This window comes from Leucoraja erinacea, unplaced genomic scaffold, assembly GCF_028641065.1.
Source record: "Leucoraja erinacea ecotype New England unplaced genomic scaffold, Leri_hhj_1 Leri_749S, whole genome shotgun sequence".
Lineage (NCBI taxonomy): Eukaryota > Metazoa > Chordata > Chondrichthyes > Rajiformes > Rajidae > Leucoraja > Leucoraja erinaceus.
In genome coordinates this window covers 35,094-53,559 of record NW_026576673.1, presented here as the reverse complement: position 1 = coordinate 53,559, position 18,466 = coordinate 35,094, and the positions used below count along the sequence as shown (strand labels likewise).

General features: G+C 53.7%; 1 protein-coding gene across 1 annotated transcript in view; it reads right to left on the bottom strand.

Moving 5' to 3' along the window:
* Positions 1-2,357: 2,357 nt before the first annotated feature.
* sf3b2 (splicing factor 3b, subunit 2) overlaps positions 2,358-18,466 on the bottom strand; it is a 46,614-nt gene continuing 30,505 nt past the window's right edge. Inside the window, exons 12-20 of the mRNA XM_055631385.1 lie at positions 17,901-18,050; positions 15,867-15,956; positions 14,472-14,579; positions 13,138-13,245; positions 10,780-10,925; positions 8,808-8,912; positions 7,230-7,329; positions 5,200-5,385; positions 2,358-2,479 (exon numbers count right to left, since the gene is read on the bottom strand). Coding sequence (XP_055487360.1) covers positions 2,408-2,479; positions 5,200-5,385; positions 7,230-7,329; positions 8,808-8,912; positions 10,780-10,925; positions 13,138-13,245; positions 14,472-14,579; positions 15,867-15,956; positions 17,901-18,050 — 1,065 coding nt within the window. The 3' untranslated portion in view covers positions 2,358-2,407. The remainder of the gene's footprint in view (positions 2,480-5,199; positions 5,386-7,229; positions 7,330-8,807; positions 8,913-10,779; positions 10,926-13,137; positions 13,246-14,471; positions 14,580-15,866; positions 15,957-17,900; positions 18,051-18,466) is intronic.

Genomic DNA, 18,466 nt, shown 5'->3' with positions numbered 1-18,466 from the left:
CTCCAGGTGTGGTCTCACCAAGACCATGTACAACTGCAGTAGAACCTCCCTGCTCCTAGACTCAAATCCTCTATGGCAAGAATGTCTTTCCTCAGATTAGGAGACCAAAACTGCACACAATACTCCAGGTGTGGTCTCACCAAGACCCTGTACAACTGCAGTAGAACCTCCCTGCTCCTAGACTCAAATCCTCTATGGCAAGAATGTCTTTCCTCAGATTAGGAGACCAAAACTGCACGCAATACTCCAGGTGTGGTCCCACCAGGACCCTGTACAACTGCAGTAGAACCTCCCTGCTCATAGACTTAAATGGCGACACAATCCTAAATCCTCTCCTAACAGATCAATTCTTGTTTCTCAGTCACATCATGCCTTCTGTGACTTTCAACAGCACAACATTAGCCCCCATGTTGATAAACAGCAATAAAAGTTTCCAAAGGTGATGGAAAGACTGGAGGAAAGACTAGAAAACATGTTTCAGGTCAGTTTGGAAGACCACCATCTCCCCAGTGCCCAAGAAAAACAAGTTGGCTGAAGAAGGGTCTCGGCCAGAAACGTCACCCACTCCCTTGTCTCCAGAGATGCTGCCTGTCATAGAAACATAGAAATTAGGTGCAGGAGTAGGTCATTCGGCCCTTCGAGCCTGCACCGCCATTCAATATGATCATGGCTGATCATCCAACTCAGTATCCCGTACCTGCCTTCTCTCCATACCCCCTGATCCCCTTAGCCACAAGGGCCACATCTAACTCCCTCTTAAATATAGCCAATGAACTGGCCTCAACTACCCTCTGTGGCAGAGAGTTCCAGAGATTCACCACTCTCTGCGTGAAAAAAGTTCTTCTCATCTCGGTTTTAAAGGATTTCCCCTTTATCCTTAAGCTGTGACCCCTTGTCCTGGACTTCCCTAACATCGGGAACAATCTTCCTGCATCTAGCCTGTCCAACCCCTTAAGAATTTTGTAAGTTTCTATAAGATCCCCTCTCAATCTTCTAAATTCTAGAGAGTATAAACCAAGTCTATCCAGTCTTTCTTCATAAGACAGTCCTGACATCCCAGGAATCAGTCTGGTGAACCGTCTCTGCACTCCCTCTATGGCAATAATGTCCTTCCTCAGATTTGGAAAACTGTCCCGCTGAGTTACGCCAGCACTTTGTGTCTATCTTTGCCTCGATGATTAGCAATTCTGACATCCACCATCAAACAGCTGATCAGCGGGTAGAGCTGCTGCCTCACCGCGCCAGAGACCCGGGTTCCATCCCCGCTACGGGTGCTGTCTGTACGGAGTTTGCATGTTCTCCCCGTGACCTGTGTGGGTTTCCTCCCACACTCCAAAGACGTGCGGGTTTGTAGGTTAATTGGCTTCTGTAAATTGTCCCTAGTGTGTGTGTGTGTGTAGGATAGTGTTAGTGTACGGGTGATCGCTGGTCAGCATGGACTCGGAGGGCCGAAGGGCCTGTTTCTGCAATGTGTCTCTTAACGGATCTAAAATGGCTGCGGCAATGATTTTATGGAAGATGTCACACACTCAGTCACACACACACACATTGTTAGTCAGTCAGTTTCACACAGGCACACACACACACACACACACACACACACAGTCACACACACACACAAACACTCACACACACACACAGTCACACACACACACACTCACACACACACACACACACACACCCACACACTCAGTCACACACACACACACACACACACACACACACACACACACACTCACACACACACACACACTCAGTCACACACACACACTCAGTCACACACACACACACACTCAGTCACACACACCCACACACTCAGTCACACACACACAGTCACACACACACTCAGTCACACACACACACACACACACAGTCACACACACACACACACACACACACACACACACACACACACACACACACACACTCAGTCACACACACACACTCAGTCACACACACACACTCACTCAGTCACACACACACACACTCAGTCACACACACACACTCACACACACACACATTGTCAGTCAGTTTCACACAGGCACACACTCGTAGTTACACAGTGTCACAGTTATACACACAGTGACAGTGTCAGTCACACACACACACACACACACTCAGTCACACACACACTCTGTCACACACACACATTGTCAGTCAGTTTCACACAGGCACACACTCGTAGTTACACAGTGTCACAGTTATACACACAGTGACAGTGTCAGTCACACACACACACACAGATATATAGTGTCAGTCACACATTCTCAAACACACACAGACAGAGAGAGAGAGACACACAGAGGTTGTTAAAAAACAGTCAACATCTTTAATACAGGGTGTAACGGGGGGATTGTTTGGGGGGGGGGGGGGGAGGGGGGTAAAACAGGGGCCGCTCGGCCCCAGACTAGAACTTGAACTCCTTGTATTTCTTGGTGCCGGGGCCAGTGTCCGCAGGCTGGGCCTTCCTCTTCTTTTGCTGTCGACGAGAGGGGGACAGTTACAGCGGTTACACACTCTCACACACGGGGGGAGAAAGCAGGCAGGGGGGGGGGGCGGCTGGGCAGGTCGGAGAGGGGGGAAAGAGGGGAAGAGTTGGGGGAATTCAGGAGTGCAGAGACGGTTCACCAGACTGATTCCTGGGATGTCAGGACTGTCTTATGAAGGAAGACTGGATAGACTTGGTTTATACTCTCTAGAATTTAGAAGATTGAGAGGGGATCTTATAGAAACTTACAAAATTCTTAAGGGGTTGGACAGGCTAGATGCAGGAAGATTGTTCCCGATGTTAGGGAAGTCCAGGACAAGGGGTCACAGCTTAAGGATAAAGGGGAAATCCTTTAAAACCGAGATGAGAAGAACTTTTTTCACGCAGAGAGTGGTGAATCTCTGGAACTCTCTGCCACAGAGGGTAGTTGAGGCCAGTTCATTGGCTATATTTAAGAGGGAGTTAGATGTGGCCCTTGTGGCTAAGGGGATCAGGGGGTATGGAGAGAAGGCAGGTACGGGATACTGAGTTGGATGATCAGCCATGATTATATTGAATGGCGAATGGTGCAGGCTCGAAGGGCCGAATGGCCTCTACTCCTGCACCTAATTTCTATGTTTCTATGTTTCTATCTCTTCTGCTTGGGGGAGGGGAGATTGTAGTGGGGACAGTCCATGTTTGGGGGGGGGGGGAGATTGTAGTGGGGGCAGTCCATGTTTGGGGGGGGGAGATTGTAGTGGGACAGTCCATGTTTGGGGAGGGAGATTGTAGTGGGGACAGTTCATGTTTGGGGGAGGGGGAGATTGTAGTGGGACAGTCCATGTTTGGGGGGGGGGGGGAGATTGTAGTGGGGGCAGTCCATGTTTGGGGGGGGGGAGATTGTAGTGGGGGCAGTCCATGTTTGGGGGGGGGGGGAGATTGTAGTGGGACAGTCCATGTTTGGGGGAGGGGGATTGTAGTGGGGGCAGTCCATGTTTGGGGGGGGGGGGGGGGGGGGAGATTGTAGTGGGGCAGTCCATGTTTGGGGGAGGGGAGATTGTAGTGGGGGCAGTCCATGTTTGGGGGGGGGAGATTGTAGTGGGGCAGTCCATGTTTGGGGGAGGGGAGATTGTAGTGGGACAGTCCATGTTTGGGGGAGGGGGGATTGTAGTGGGGGCAGTTCATGTTTGGGGGGGGGGGGATTGTAGTGGGGACAGTTCATGTTTGGGGGGGGGGAGATTGTAGTGGGGGCAGTCCATGTTTGGGGGGGGGGAGATTGTAGTGGGGGGCAGTCCATGTTTGGGGGAGGGGAGATTGTAGTGGGGCAGTCCATGTTTGGGGGGGGGGAGATTGTAGTGGGGACAGTCCATGTTTGGGGGAGGGGAGATTGTAGTGGGGCAGTCCATGTTTGGGGGAGGGGAGATTGTTGTGGGGACGGTTCATGTTTGGGGGGGGGGAGAGATTATAGTGGGGCAGTCCATGTTTGGGGGAGGGGAGATTGTAGTGGGGGCGGTCCATGTTTGGGGGGGGGAGATTGTAGTGGGGACGGTTCATGTTTGGGGGAGGGGAGATTGTAGTGGGGGACAGTCCATGTTTGGGGGAGGGGAGATTGTAGTGGGGCAGTCCATGTTTGGGGGAGGGGGAGATTGTAGTGGGGCAGTCCATGTTTGGGGGAGGGGAGATTGTAGTGGGGACGGTTCATGTTTGGGGGGGGCGAGGGGAGATTGTAGTGGGGCAGTCCATGTTTGGGGGAGGGGGGATTGTAGTGGGGACAGTCCATGTTTGGGGGGGGGAGAGGGAGATTGTAGTGGGGGGGGTCCATGTTTGGGGGAAGGGGACAAGGGGGATTGTAGTGGGGACGGGTTCATGTTTGGGGGAGGGGTACATTTCTGTGGGGGGGGGGGGGGGGGGGGGAGGGGAGATTGTAGTGGGGACGGTTCATGTTTGGGGGAGGGGAGAGATTGTAGTGGGGACAGTTCCATGTTTGGGGGGGGGGAGGGGGGTCGGAGCTGGCAGGGGGGGGGGGGGCAGGGGAGCGGGGACCAGGGGGAGGGGGTCAAGCTAGTGGGTGTGTCGGGGGGCTGATGCCGGGGGAACACACACATACACACCCTTGCTGCTGGGGGGGGGGGGTGGGGGGAGAGATTGTAGTGGGGGGCAGTTCATGCTTGGGGGAGGGGAGGTAGAACGGAGGAGGGGTGGGGGGGAGGGGATCTAGTGGGGGGGTGTGGGGGGGGGTGGGGCTGGTGCCAGGGATCGCACATACACACCTTCTGCTTGGGGGGGGGGGGGGGGGGGGAGGATTGGGGTGGGGGGGCATTTTATGCTTGGGGGAGGGGAGGGGTTCGGTTCGGAGCGGTGGGGTGGGGGGGAGGGGACAAGCGAGGGGGTCCACGAGGGGAGGGGGTTGGGGTTGGGGCTGCCGGGGGAATGCACATACACACCTTTCTGCTTGGGGGGGGGGAGATTGGAGTGGGGGGCATTTTATGCTTGGGGGAGGGGAGGGGTTCGGTTCGGGGGAGGTGGGGCAAGTGAGGGGGTCCCACGAGGGGAGGGGGTTGGGGCTGGTGCCGGGGGAACGCACGTACGCACCTTCTGCTTGGGGGGGGGGGAGGGGGAGGGGAGGGGATGTTCGGCATTTTATGGGTGTGGGGAGGTGGGGGGGTTCGGTTTGGAGCCGAGGGGGCAAGTGAGGGGGTCCACGAGGGGAGGGGGGAAACGCACGTACACACCTTCTGCTTGGCGGCGTGCTCAGCCACCATGTCGCTGAAGTCCTCCTTCTCCACATGGGCCTGCTGCTCGCGCACCCGCTCCTCGTACTTCTGCGTCATGGCCATGGGGTCGAGCTCCAGCTCCTCGGGGGCCAGCGCCACCTCGATGCCCTGGGTCTCGGGCGCCGCGCCCTTGCGGCTCATCACCTGGGCACGGGGGGGGGGGGGGGGGGAGAGAGAGGGGGAGAGTGTGAGTGGAGGGAGGGAGGGGGGGGGTAGGGGGAGTGGAGGGGGGGGGGGGGGTGTCCCCATCCCACACCACAACCGCAAACAGCAACTCCAGGACTTGTGGGCCGAAGGGCCTGTCCATAAGTGATAGGAGCAGAATTAGGCCATTTGGCCATCAAGTCTACTCCACCATAGCTGATCTATCTCTCCCTCCATTCTTCTCCTGCCATCTCTAATGCATTTCGTTGTCTCTGTACTGTACACTGACAATGACAATTAAATTGAATCTGAATCTGATCTCCCCATAACCCCTGACACCCGCACTAATCAAGAATCTATCTATCTCTGCCTTAAAAATACCCACTGACTTGTGGCCTCCACAGCCGTCTGTGTGGCAAAGTATTCAACAGATTCACCACCCTCTGTCTAAAGAAATTCCTCGTCTTCTTCCTAAAAGAACGTCCTTTAATTCTGAGGCTGTGCCCTCTGGTCCTAGACTCTAGACTCTCCCACTAGTGGAAACATCCTCTCCACATCCACTCTATCCGGGCCTTTCACTATTCGGTAACGTTTCAATGAGGCCCCCCCTCATCCTTCTAAACTCCAGCGAGTGCAGGCCCAGTGCCGACAAACGTTCAATGCTGGTTTGGTCCATGAAGCCCCCTCCCTGGACCTGTTTCCACATCGGAAATCGCTGGTCGGCACGGACTCGGTGGGCTGAAGGGCCTGTTTCCGCGCTGTTTCTCTAAACTAAACTGGAAACAATCGCCTCCCGCAGAGCCACAAAGACGTGTGCCCGCTGAGTGACCCACTAAATGCGATTAAAAATAGCACGCTGCCAACACAGAACCAGGAAATAAATATATATAGCACAAACGAGCAGCAGGCAGGGCAAGATTAGGAAACCTTGGATGGCCAGATGAGAGGACGTTGAACAGAGACCAGTGCAGAGTCACAGTGTGACACAGCACGGAAACAGGCCCTTCAGCCCAACATACCCACACGGGCCAACATGCCCCATCTACACTAGTCCCACCCCCCGACCAACATGCCCCATCTACACTAGTCCCACCACCCCGACCAACATGCCCCATCTACACTAGTCCCCCCCGACCAACATCCCCCATCTACACTAGTCCCACCCCGACCAACATGTGCCATCTACACTAGTCCCACCCCGACCAACGTGCCCCATCTACACTAGTCCCACCCCGACCAACATGCCCCCTCTACACTAGTCCCACCCCGACCAACATGCCCCATCTACACTTGTCCCACCCCGACCAACATGCCCCTTCTACACTAGTCCCACCCCGACCAACATGCCCCGTCTACACTAGTCCCACTCATACCAACATGCCCCATCTACACTAGTCCCACCCCGACCAACATGCCCATCTACACTAGTCCCACCCCGACCAACATGCCCCATCTACACTAGTCCCACCCCGACCAACATGCCCCATCTACACTAGTCCCACCTGCCCGGCGCTTGGTCCATATCCCTCCAAACCTGTCCTATCCATGTACCTGTCTAACTGTTTCTTAAACGTTGGGATAGTCCCAGCCTCAACTACCTCCTCCGGCAGCTCGTTCCGTACACCCAGCTGTGTGAAAACTACCGGGCAGGTGGGACTAGTGGGGCAGTGGGCAAGTGACCCATTCCTTCTCTCCAGAGATGCTGCCTGTCCCGCTGAGTTAGTTACTCCAGCATATTATGTATGTCGATCCTCCCGTGAGTTTGTACGCCAGTATAAGGCAGCTGAGCCGCTGTGCCGGGGCTAGGGGGAGCGTGTGTGTGTGCGAGCGGGCGCGAGACTCACCGCCGACATGTCGTAGATGTGCGTGGATCCCATCATGGCGCCGCCCACTGTCGCTGTCCTCTTCTCGGGCACCGGGATGTAGAGCTGTGGCGTCTCACCGCTGTGGGAAAAGTGTCGGTGGGGGCAGAATGGGGTTAGCGAGGGAGAGATCGATGGATCAGCCATGATTGAATGGCGGAGTAGACCCGATGGGCCGAATGGCCAAATTCTACTCGATAGACAATAGGTGCAGGAGGAGGCCATTCGGCCCTTCGAGCCAGCACCACCACCATTCAATGTGATCATGGCTGATCATCCCCAATCAGTACCCCGTTCCTGCCTTCTCCCCTCACTGCGCTATCTTCAAGAGCCCTATCTAGCTCTCTCTTGTATCACAGAGTGATATAGCACGGAAACAGGCCCTTCGGCCCCAACTTGCCCACACCGGCCAACATGCCCCAGCTATACTAGTCCCACACCGGCCAACATTAAATTAAAATTTAAAAAATGCCCCAGCTATACTAGTCCCACCTGCCTCCATTTGGCCCATATCCCTCCAAACTTGTCCTATCCATGTACCTGTCCGACTGTTTCTTAAATGTCAGGATAGTCCCAGCCTCAACTACCTCCTCTGGCAGCTCGTTCCATACACCCACCACCCTCGAAAAGTGTGGAAAAGTTGCCCCTCAGATTCCTATTAAATCTTTCCCCCTTCACCTTGAACCCGTGTCCTCTGGTCCTCGATTCCCCTACTCTGGGCAAGAGACTCTGCCCGATCTATTCCTCTCATGATTTTATACACCTCTATAAGATCACCCCTCATCCTCCTGCGCTCCAGGGAATAGAGACCCAGCCTGCTCAACCTCTCCCTGTAGCTCACACCCTCTAGTCCTGGCAACATCCTCGTAACACTGTCGATGTGGTGGTGGCTGGGGCACAGCCCCTCGCCCGCTGCCCATGGGTGGGGGGGGGGGGAGACGGGGAGGGGGTGCCCTCGGGACCACCCCGTCTCCAAGATCCCCACCCTTGGCACGCTTCACCCGCTCCCCTCGCCCGCTGCTATGCCAAACCTCACCCCTCCCCCTCCACACACCCTCACTGCTGGCCCTCCTCTCGGCATCATGTAGCCCCCCCCCCTCTCCCCAACCTCCATGTAGCCCACTCCCCTCTCTCACCCTCCCCCTCTCCCTCCACCTAGCGTAACCCACCCCTTCCTCTCCCCACCCCCCCCCCCCCACATGTAGCCCCCCCCTCTCCTCCCCAACCCTCCCACTCCCATCCCCAACCCTCCACCCCCACATGTAGCCCACCTCTCCTCCCCAAACCTCCCCCTTCCCCTCCCTACCCCTCATGTACACACCCTCCTGCTCCCCAACCTCTACCCCATCATGTAGCCCCCCTCCCCTCCCCAACCCCCCCCATGTAGCCCACCCCCCTCTCACCCCCCCCCTCTCTCCCTCCATGTAGCCCCCCCCCTCCCCAACCCCCCACATGTAGCCCCCCCCTCCCCATGTATGTAGCCCACCCCCCCCCCCCCCCCCCCCCATCTTTAACCCTCCCAACTTCTCTCCCCCCCCCCCCCACCCCCCCCCCCCTTACCCGTCCATAGCCTCCTCGATCTTCTTCTTCCTCAGCTCGATGAGCTCGGGGGTCTCCATGCCGGCCGGGACGGAGGAGGAGAAGCCGCCGGGAGTGATCAGGCCACTGGTGGGACAAGGAAGGGGGGGGGGGGGGGGGGGGGTGTGAGAGACGATTGACAGCTACGGGGGCCGAGGGGGGGGGGTGGGATGGACGACCCAGGGGTAGCGCTCTCCCTCACCCCCCCCTCCCCTCCCCCGCTCGTGTCGCAGGTCGAAGCTTCACGCAGCTTCAGTTTCGGTTAGAGATTCAGCGCCGGGAACAGAAAACTCGCTGGAGTTTCGAAGGATGAGAGGGTGGCCCATGGAAACTTGCCTACTAGTGAAAGGCCTGCGGACAGAGTGGGTGTGGAGAGGACGTTTCCACTAGTGGGAGAGTCTAGAGTCTAGGACCAGAGGGCACAGCCTCAGAATTAAAGGAGGTTCCTTTAGGAAGGAGATGAGGGGGAATTTCTTTAGCCAGAGGGTGGTGAATCTGTGGGATTCGTTGCCACAGACGGCGGTGGAGGCCACAAGTCAGTGGATATATTTAAGGCATTTTGTTTACGAAGGAACTGCAGATGCTGGAAAATCGAAGGAAATGAGGAGGAATTTCTTTAGCCAGAGGGTGGTGAATCTCGTGGAATTCTTTGCTCACAGAGCGGCTGTGGAGGCCACAAGTCACGTGGATAAATTTAAGGTGTAGATGCAGGAGAGATAGATGGCCGTCTTGATTAGTGCGAGGGTGTCCTTGTTACGGGGAGAAGGCAGGAGAATGGGGTTAGGAGGGAGAGATAGAGGTCAGCCAGCGGGAGGGAATGGCGGAGTAGAGCGTGTTCAAGAAGGAAACTGTGCAGATGCTGGAAGATCGAAGGGGTACACAAAATTGCATGGAGAGAACTCAGCGGGGCAGCGGATCTATGGAGCGAAGGAAATAGGCGACGTTTCGGGCTGAAACCCTTCTTCAGACTGATGTGTAGATGCGGAGTAGATGCGATGGGCCGAATGGCCTTATTCTGCTGCTATCACGTATGACCTTATGAGGGGGGCCTTGTTTTGGGGGAAACGAGGCTGGCGGGGTATCCAGTGATCAGAGGTCTTACTGTGTGGGAGGGAACTGCAGAAGGTACACCGAAGATAGACGCAAGTATGCTGGAGTAACTCAGCGGGGCGGGCAGCATCTACGGAGAGAAGGAATTGGCTGACGTTTCGGGTTGAGACCCTTCATCTGTGGAGAGAAGGAATTGGCGGCATTTCGGGTCGAGACCCTTCATCTATGGAGAGAAGGAATTGGTGGCATTTCGGGACGAGACCCTTCATCTATGGAGAGAAGGAATTGGCGACGTTTCGGGTCGAGACCCTTCATCTATGGAGAGAAGGAATTGGTGGCGTTTCGGGTCAAGACCCTTCATCTATGGAGAGAAGGAATTGGTGGCGTTTCGGGTCGAGACCCTTCATCTATGGAGAGAAGGAATTGGTGGCATTTCGGGTTGAGACCCTTCATCTATGGAGAGAAGGAATTGGTGGCATTTCGGGTTGAGACCCTTCATCTATGGAGAGAAGGAATTGGTGGCATTTCGGGTCAAGACCCTTCATCTATGGAGAGAAGGAATTGGTGGCATTTCGGGTCAAGACCCTTCATCTATGGAGAGAAGGAATTGGTGACGTTTCGGGTTGAGACCCTTCATCTATGGAGAGAAGGAATTGGCGACGTTTCGGGTCGAGACCCTTCCGGGTCTCGACCCGAAACGTCACCAATTCCTTCTCTCCAAGGAAGGTTGGTGACATTTCGGGTCGAGACCCTTCATCTATGGAGAGAAGGACCAGCATTTTCGATTTGACCAGCTCTGGAGAGAAGGAATGGGTGACGTTTGCGGGGCCGAGACCCGTCTTCAGACTGGGAGTGGGAGAGGAGAGAGGGAGACACAGAGGGGTGCAGAATGTCCGCTGGGTACCTGTCGGCGGGGGTGATGAAGCCGGTGTCGTCGGGCTTGTCCTCGTCACTCTCATCCTCGTCCTCCTCCTCCTCCGAGGATTCCTCATCGGACGGCTCCAGTTCGCCCCACGGCGTGCGGTCAAGCTCCTCTTCCTCAGTCTTTGCCTGGAGGGGGGGGGGGGAAGTGAGCAAACCCCTCAGCCTGTGGTCCACACACGGTGCAGCCGGGTAGCACTGCTGGCTCACTGCGCCAGGGAGACAAGACTCCACCCCCACCTGTGACTGTCTCGGTCTCTGTCTGACTGCGTGTGTGCTCGTGTTGTATGTCTCTGTATGTGTGTCTTTCTCTTTGTTTATATGCGAGTGCCTCTTGTCTGTGTGTGTGTCTCTGTCTGCCTGTGTGTGTGTGTGTCTCTCACTGTTTGTGTGTGTGTGTGATGAGCACTGTTTGTGTGGTGTGTGTGTGTGTCTCTCACTGTTTGTGTGTCTCTCTGCCTGTGTGCGTCTCTGTCCTGCCTGTGTGCGTCTGTCTGCCTGTGTGTGTGTGTGTGTGTGTGTCTGTTGTTGTGTGTGTGTGTGTGTATGTGTGTGTGTGGGCCTGTGTGCGTCTCTGTCTGCCTGTGTGTGTGTGTGTGTGTCTCTGTTTGTGTGTGTGTGTGTGTCACTGTGTGTGTGTGTGTGTGTGTGTCTCTCTGTGTGTGTGTGTGTCTCTGTCTGCCTGTGTGCGTCTCTGTCTGCCTGTGTGTGTCTGTCTGTGTGTGTGTGTGTGTGTGTGTCTCTCACTGTTTGTGTGTGTGTGTGTGTGTGTGTGTGTCTCTCTGTGTGTGTGTGTGTCTGTCTGCCTGTGTGTGTGTGTGTGTGTGTCTCACTGTTTGTGTGTGTCTCTGCCTGTGTGTGTGCTGTGTGTGTGCGTGTGTGTGTGTGTGCTGTGTGTGTGTCTCTCTGCGTGTGTGTGTGTGTGTGTGTGTGTGTGTGTGTGTGTGTGTGTGTGTGTGTGTGTGTGTGTGTGTGTGTGTGTGTGTGTGTGTGTGTGTGTGTGTGTGTTGTGTGTGTGTGTGTGTGTGTGTGTGTGTGTGTGTGTGTGTGTGAGTGTGAGTGTGAGTGTGAGGGGCGAGGGTGTGTCTGTGTGTGTGTGTGTGTGTGTGTGTGTGTGTGTGTGTGTGTGTGTGTGTGTGTGTGTGTGTGTGTGTGTGTGTGTGTGTGTGTCTCTGCGTGTGTGTCTCTTTCTGTGTGTATGTGTGTGCGTGTGTATGTGTGTGTGTGTGCGTGTGTGTGCGTATGTGTGTGCGTATGTATGCGCGAGTGACCGTTTGAAAAATAAGGGGTCGGCCATTTAGAACGGAGACGAGGAAACACTTTTTCCACACAGAGAGTTGTGAGTCTGTGGAATTCTCTGCCTCAGAGGGCGGTGGAGGCCGGTTCTCTGGATATTTTCAAGAGACAGCTAGATAGGGCTCTTAAAGATAGCGGAGTCAGGGGATAGGGGGAGAAGGCAGGAACGGGGTACTGATTGGGGATGATCAGCCATGATCACATTGAATGGCGAATGGTGCTGGCTCGAAGGGGCGAATGGCCTCTACTCCTGCACCTATTGTCTATTGTATGTAGTTTGCACATTCTCCCTGTGAATGTGAGGTCATTATATCAACATCCGCGGGAGATGCCGTCTGTACTGGGACACAGAGTGCTGGAGTAACTCAGCGGGTCAGGCAGCATCTGTGGAGAACATGGATAGGTGACGTTTCACAGAGTGCTGGAGTAACTCAGTGGGTCAGGCAGCATCTGTGGAGAACATGGATAGGTGACGTTTCACAGAGTGCTGGAGTAACTCAGCGGGTCAGGCAGCATCTGTGGAGAACATGGATAGGTGACGTTTCACAGAGTGCTGGAGTAACTCAGCGGGTCAGCAGCATCTATGGAGAACATGGATAGGGAACGTTTCACAGAGTGCTGGAGTAACTCAGCGGGTCAGGCAGCATCTGTGGAGAACATGGATAGGGGACGTTTCACAGAGTGCTGGAGAACTCAGCGGGTGCAGGCACCATCTATGGAGAACATGGATAGGTGACGTTTCACAGAGTGCTGGAGTAAACTCAGCGGGTGCAGCGTCAGCATAGATGGAGCTAAGCTGCAACCGGGCCAAACCCAGCGGGGTTCGGCCCGCAGCATCTGTGGAGAACATGGATAAACGTGCCGTTTCACAGATAGTACTGGAGCATAACTCAGCGGGTCAGGCAGCATCTGTGGAGAACATGGATAGGTGACGTTTCACAGAGTGCTGGAGTAACTCAGCGGGTCAGGCAGCATCTGTGGAGAACATGGATGGGTGACGTTTCAGGCCGGGACCCATATCCGGACGTGAGAGAGGTCGACTTACCTGGAATTCCAGGGAGTTGGTCCCAAACACGTCTCCGTACAAGGGTTTTCCAGTCTCATCAACGGGAGGCTTCCCCCAGCCCCCGGCGTGGTAGCCGAACGAACAGCTCTGCCGAGACACAAAACAGGTAAGACTCATAGTCCACAAGCCGTGTGGGAAAGAACTGCAGATGCTGGTTTAAACCGAAGATAGACACAAAATGCTGGAGTAACTCAGCGGGACAGGCAGCATCTTTGGAGAGAAGGAATGGGTGACGTTTTGGGTCGAGACCCTTTTTCAGACCCGTTCCTTCTCTCCAGAGATGCTGCCTGTCCCGCTGAGTTACTCCAGCATTTTGTGTCTATCTTATAGAAACATAGAAAACAGGTGCAGGAGTAGGCCATTCGGCCCTTTGAGCCTGCACCGCCATTCAATATGATCATGGCTGATCATCCAACTCAGTAGCCCATCCCTGCCTTCTCTCCATACCCCCTGATCCCTTTAGCCACAAGGGGCCACATCTAACCCCCTCTTAAATATAGCCAATGAACTGTGGCCTCAACTACCTTCTGCGGCCGAAAAAAATTCCACAGATTCACCACTCTCTGTGTGAATTTTTTTTTTCTCATCTCGGTCCTAAAAGACTTCCCCCTTATCCTTAAAACTGTGACCCCATGTTCTGGACTTCCCCAACATCGGGAACAATCTTCCTGCATCTAGCCTGTCCAACCCCTTAAGAATTTTGAAAGTTTCTATAAGATCCCCCCTCAATCTTCTAAATTCTAGCGAGTACAAGTCGAGTCTATCTTCATATGAAAGTCCTGCCATCCCACAGGAATCAGTCTGGTGAACCTTCTCTGTACTCCGTCTATGGCAAGAATGTCTTTCCTCAGATTAGGAGACCAAAACTGTACGCAATACTCCAGGTGTGGTCTCACCAAGACCCTGTACAACTGCAGTAGAACCTTCTCTGTACTCCCTCTACGGCAAGAATGTCTTTCCTCAGATTAGGAGACCAAAACTGTACGCAATACTCCAGGTGTGGTCTCACCAAGACCCTGTACAACTGCAGTAGAACCTTCTCTGTACTCCCTCTATGGCAAGAATGTCTTTCCTCAGATCTGGAGACCAAAACTGTACGCAATACTCCAGGTGTGTTCTCACCAAGACCCTGTACAACTGCAGTAGAACCTCCCTGCTCCTGTACTCAAATTTTCGCTGTTCGGTTTAAATCAGCGTCTGCTGTTCCTTCTCCCACTCGAAGCCGATCTGTATCCCCTCCAAATCCACGCGCCCGTCTTAAAACGCCGCAGTCAGCTCTACCTCCACCGCAACCATCGTTCGGCGGGACTTACCTCGGGGATGGGCGAGTTCAGACCAGGGATTTTGAGGTTGGGGTAGGATGGCGGTGGGCCGTATCTCTGCATGGCAATCAACCACGGCGGAGGGACCTTGTGCGAATTCTGCCACAGAAACAACCAGAGTTAGGACAAATCAAAATAGGACGTACATGGTAAATGGTAGCGAATTGAAGAATGCAGTTGAACAGAGGGATCTAGGAATAACTGTGCACAGTTCCCTGAAGGTGGAATCTCTTGAAGATAGGGAGGTAAAGAAAGCTTTTGGTATTCTAGCCTTTATACATCAGAGCATTGAGTATAGAAGTTGGGATGTAATGTTAAAATTGTACAAGGCATTGATGAGACCAATTCTGGAGTTTGGTGTACAATTTTGGTCGCCCAATTATAGGAAGGATGTCAACAAAATAGAGAGAGTACAGAGGAGATTTACTAGAATGTTGCCTGGGTTTCAACAACTAAGTTACAGAGAAAGGTTGAACAAGTTAGGGCTTTATTCTCTGGAACGCAGAAGGTTAAGGGGGGACTTGATAGAGGTCTTTAAAATGATGAGAGGGATAGACAGAGTTGATGTGGACAAGCTTTTCCCATTGAGAATAGGGAAGATTCAAACAAGGGGACATGACTTCAGAATTAAGGGACAGAAGTTTAGGGGTAACATGAGGGGGAACTTCTTTACTCAGAGAGTGGTAGCTGTGTGGAATGAGCTTCCAGTGGAAGTGGTGGAGGCAGGTTCGATGTTATCATTTAAAAATAAATTGGATAGTTATGTGGACGGGAAAGGAATGGAGGGTTATGGTCTGAGCGCAGGTAGATGGGACTAGGGGAGAATAAGTGTTCGGCACGGACTAGAAGGGCCGAGATGGCCTGTTTCCGTGCTGAAATTGTTATATGGTTATAGATCAACGCGGCAAGGTGCATTTATAACCCAGCCTTCAACCCCGACAGAGAACTCCTGCAATGTGTCTTACGGTGTCATAGAAACATAGAAAATAGGTGCAGGAGTAGAGGCCATTCGGCCCTTCGAGCCTGCACCATTCGCCATTCAATATGATCATGGCTGATCATCCAACTCAGTATCTTGTACCTGCCTTCTCTCCATACCCCCTGATCCCTTTAGCAACATCTAACTCCCTCTTAAATATAGCCAATGAACTGTGTGGCCTCAACTACCTTCTGTGGCAGAGAATTCCACAGATTCGCCACTCTCTGTGTGAAAAAAAATGTTTTTCTCATCTTGGTCCTAAAAGACTTCCCCCTTATCCTTATGAATCGTCAGAGCAGAATTAGGCCATTCGGCCCATCGGGGTACTGTTGGCTTATCGCAGCCGTTTCCATGCCGACCAGCGATCAACCCCGCACAATAACACCATGCCACACACATGTACTTACAGCTCCCACCGGCATTCCAAGGGCCAGTCTCAGCTCATCGGACAGGTCTCCAGGTTTCTTCTCCTTTAGACGGGTTTCAAACTCTTTACCCTGTTGGGGGACGAGAAACGGAAACACATTGAAGAGATGTTCGGGAGAGAACTGCAGACGCTGGTTTAAATCGAAGAAACACACGTGGTCCTGCGTGCAAACTCCACACAGACAGCATCCGGGGTCAGAGTCTCGGGAGCAGCTTTACCCGCTGCGCTTGTCCATATTCAACCTGATTCTGTGCTGATTTAGTGACGTTATGCAGTCGTCGGTGATAGGAGCAGAATTAGGCCATTCGGCCCCATCTAGTCTACTCCCCCATTCAATCATAGAAACATAGAAATTAGGTGCAGGAGTAGAGGCCATTCGGCCCTTTGAGCCTGCACTGCCATTCAATATGATCATGGCTGATCATCCAATCGTGGCTGATCTATCTCTCCCTCCTAACCCCATTCTCCTGCCTTCTCCCCATAACCCCTGACACCCGCACTAATCAACAATCTATCTATCTCTGCCTTAAATATATCCACTGACTTGTGGCCTCCACAGCCGTCTGTGGCAAAGAATTCTACAGATTCACCACCCTCTGAGAAATTCCTCCTCGTCTTCCTAAGGAACGTCCTTTAATTCTGAGGCTGTGCCCTCTGGTCTTAGACTCTAGACTCTCCCACCAGTGGAAACATCCTCTCCACATCCACTCTATCCAGGTCTTTCACTATTCAGTACGTTTCAATGAGGTCCCCTCATCCTTCTAAGCTCCATTTACAATTTATACTGAAGCCAATTAAACATGTACATCTTTGTGGAGTGTGGGAGGAAACCAGAGCACCCGGAGAAAACCCACGAGGGCCATGGGGTGAACGTGCAAACTCCGTACCGACAGCACCCGCGGTCAGGATCGAACCCGGGTCTCTGGCGCTGTGAGGCAGCAACTCCACCACTAGCGGCACTGTGGGGGGGGGGGGGGGGGGGGGGGGGTGCTGTGTCTCCTCCCCCCCTCTTGTACAGTGAGTACAGGCCCAGTGCCGACAAACGCTCATCATAGGTTAACCCAAAGATCCTCTAGCGAGCAAGACGGACCACTCGAGGAAAAAGATGTAGTACGTTCATGGGTCATTTTCGCCTCCATTTTGGTAACCGGCTTCCGTCTCCGCACCAACGATCCCGTCGCAGCGGAGCAAAGATACTAGCGCGGAGACGGAAGCCGGTTACGGAAACATCCCCGTAAAAATAAAAGTTATTTGGGAAAAATCTTCTCCTCATTTTACAGATTTAAAATTTATTAATTAACAGAAACTGTTCCCCTGCAACGTTGATTACACTGCCAGTCGGGTCGGGTTACTAAAATGGATGAAAAAAAGGCCCACCTTCCCCTCCGCTGCGTACTACACGTCAACCCATTGCATTTAGAAGGAGTGGTCTATCTATAGGATCCCACTCATTCCTGGGACAGTTCTAGTGAACCTCCTCTGGACCCTCTCCAGAGCCGGCACATCTTTCCTCAGATACGGCTCACATAAGTGACAAACAGCGTGGCTGGGCTGTGCAAGGCGTGCGTGTGGTTTGAGATGCAGTCTGGGTGCGGTCAGGACGAGGGAAATATATCAGCCATAAACAGATTAGCACCGTAATTAATCGCTAATCACACCACTAAAGAAACACAGACGCCATAAATCTGTACACTGCATCGACCTTCAACTATTATCCCAGCTCGTTAAGATTAGATTACATTTAGAGAGAACTGCAGATGCTGGATAAAATCGAAGGTAGACGCAACATGCTGGAGTAACTCAGCGGGACAGGGCTCTTAAAGATAGCGGAGTCAGGGGGATATGGGGGAGAAGGCAGGAACGGGGTACTGATTGGGGATGATCAGCTGTGATCACATTGAATGCCGGCGCTGGCTCGAAGGGCCGAATGGCCTCTACTCCTGCACCTATTGTCTATGTTCCTATGGGGGAAGAAGGCAGGAAAAGGGGATTTCCGCTTAGAGTTGGGACTCACCTCATAATACAGGTCCCCGTGAATGGTCAGTTTGGGCTTGGTCTGCCATTTGAAGAAGGCATCGTGCAGCTTCTGGTAGTCGATGTCAATCTTGCCCATTTTGGGCCGCACCTTCTCCCTCATCTTGGTCTTCATGGTCTTCTGCTCCTCCTGTGGGGGCAAAACAGCACTCTCAGTCACGCAGGCCCTTCGGCCCAACTCGTCCACCCCTGCCCAGGCACGCCGACCTCCCACAAACACAGCTTCAGCTTCAGACGGAAGGCACGGCTATTCACCCTGGAGCCCAATGCGGACCAGCGCCAGCTATTCAACCTACGAGCGCATCGGACCTTTCTAACTGCTGTTTTGAGAATACACTCAGATGGGTGCACTCTCTCTCTCTCTCTCTCACACACACACACACACAGGGGTGCCTTACACACACGGCATCCCCCTCTCTCTCTCTCTCTCACACACACACACACACACAGGGGTGCCTTACACACACGGCATCCCCCTCTCTCTCTCTCTCACACACACACACACACACACACACAGGGGTGCCTTACACACACGGCATCCCCCTC